This window comes from Formica exsecta, unplaced genomic scaffold (genome assembly GCF_003651465.1).
Source record: "Formica exsecta isolate Colony F162 unplaced genomic scaffold, ASM365146v1 scaffold353, whole genome shotgun sequence".
NCBI lineage: Eukaryota > Metazoa > Arthropoda > Insecta > Hymenoptera > Formicidae > Formica > Formica exsecta.
Genome location: NW_021850780.1, coordinates 364,676 through 366,912, shown reverse-complemented (window position 1 = coordinate 366,912; position 2,237 = coordinate 364,676). Strand labels below are relative to the sequence as shown.

Genomic DNA, 2,237 nt, shown 5'->3' with positions numbered 1-2,237 from the left:
GCTCTTCCCAAACGCCACCAATGAGAACGATGAAAAGAAAGGTAATGGTACAAATACTTATCCAGTATACAAAATTTATTAATCGATAAAGAGAGAGAAAATATGTGAATTTTTACAGGATTATGGAAAATTTCTCGAAAAGAGTTCTTGAATTTAGAATATAAACTCACGCATATATATATATATATATAAACTCCCGTGGTATTCTCTTGCTTTTATTCAACGCGATTAAATAGATTAATATTCGAATCAGGTGGAGAAGAGGGTACGATCGGTTGGTCCGCGGCCCCAACTCTGGTAGAACGTCAACGAGAAAATCTCACCGAGCGATTAAAACGCGAATTCGGATTGTTTCTCAGTGACGACGAAGAGGAGAGAGCTCGTAAGCATGGTACGCACCGAGTTAAAATTTATAATTCAGCATATTTAAAAAATATGTATGCGAGTGAAAGAGAGAATATAACTTGGAGAAATATATTTAGGGAATTAATTTTGAAGGCAATAGAGAGAGAGAGAGAGAGAACTACTAATTTCTATTTCGCAACATTTAAAAAACTTACGACAATAGTACCGTAAAATTAAACTAGTTTTTTGCTTCCTTGTATTCACTCTATTGCTTCTGTCTGGATTATAGGTTTGACAGCTGAGGCGATATTGAAGGCGCACAAGTCTCCGCCTCAGAATCTGGTCTCTAGCACCTCGCCGGGATATCCCGGATTGCAACAATTACCACCTCAGCCGTACATACCGCCACCCGGCTCCGCGTCCATTCACTATCCCCAGTTCCAGAACAGCAAACCCGGTCCGGTGCAGTATCCGAACTTTGCGATACCCCCGCCAACTACCGTGACTCAACAGCCGATATATGGCACTTCCGTGCCGTCGCAAGCGGGCGGAGCTGCCAGCAAGCAAGTGCAACAACAATTTTTGGTACCTCAAGCGTCCCAAGCGCCGCCGGGTTCCAACCCGTATCCACCGCCGCAATTCGTGCCGCCGCCGCCGGTAACGGCGGCAACGGCAACGGTAACGGCACCCGCAGCAACTACGGGAACGACGGTGTCCAAGTTCTCGTCAACGACACCACCGCCAACAGGCAATCAAGTGTACCCCCCCGCCGCGCCGTCGGGACAGCCGCAAAAACCATTTTTCAATCATCCAGCACCGCCGAGATCGTAACCGGCAGAAAAGGGTAGGATTGTTTAAAGTTCTCAAGTTCCAAATTGATATCATTTTACATTCTCGATCGGGAGCGATGTCTCGCGAGCCGTTGAACCTGCTTGCTCCCGTCGTGCGCGGTTTTTCTCTCTAAGAAGGAAAAATACGAATTCGAGCTAAACGTTCTTGATATCGGAAGTTCACATTCTCTCTTGCTGTAAGATAATATATATATATATATATATCATTTCGTGCGTGTGCAAAGAATGCGGCGGAATGAGGCGAGATGTAAGAATGCGCGAAGTCGCGCATATGTAAAATTCCAACAGTTTCACTAAATAATTAGAAGGAGAAACGCCGCGGAGTTTAGTTTGCCGCCAATCGCTTCTAGAACCGTCGCGTACATATTTAAGAAGTTTAATCAATAGACGTTAATTTGATGGTTCTTCTCTCAAAATATTTTACGGAATTCGCGCGGTGGCCTAAAGATGATAGCTGAGTATTTCAAGGGTATATAACGACGCGCATTTTAAGTAGCATATATTTGGAGTATATCCGGTAAACTCTCTTTGACGGCCAAAAGTGTATTTCAGCGTACACTTTTTATACCGGCAATGTACGGTGCCCTAAAATGTTTATATATAATCATCGTAGTCTACACACACACACACATAATTTTGATAAGATTAAAGTTGGAGGCGCGCTCGCGAATAAGGCCGACATTTCGATGCTCGCGATATATCCCTTCTAAGAACAGTTATCATTACATACAATGTGCACACCTTGCATCATTCAACTTGTCTCTATATATATATATATATATATAAATATATATGTATGTGTGTGTGTAAAGTTTGCATAATATTAACAATATACGAAGTTATATATTTAACGAAGCTACATTTAGACTAGTCTGTAGAAACGCAATTACTCTCTAATCTCAATACAAACTATTCTAATAGATATACGAGCTAGTACTATGTTGTGCAGTTTTTTGACGTAGGAAAGGCAAAAGGGAGCGTGGAATTCTCTATATTTTATATTTCACTGTAAAATGATAGATTATTTATAATAAAGAGTAA

General features: G+C 41.6%; 1 protein-coding gene across 1 annotated transcript in view; it reads left to right on the top strand.

Moving 5' to 3' along the window:
- LOC115238712 overlaps positions 1 to 1,981 on the top strand; it is an 11,162-nt gene extending 9,181 nt beyond the window's left edge. The window contains 3 exon segments of the mRNA XM_029812753.1: positions 2 to 41; positions 254 to 391; positions 635 to 1,981. Of these exon segments, the coding sequence (XP_029668613.1) occupies positions 2 to 41; positions 254 to 391; positions 635 to 1,176 (720 nt within the window). The 3' untranslated portion in view covers positions 1,177 to 1,981.
- Positions 1,982 to 2,237: the final 256 nt, after the last annotated feature.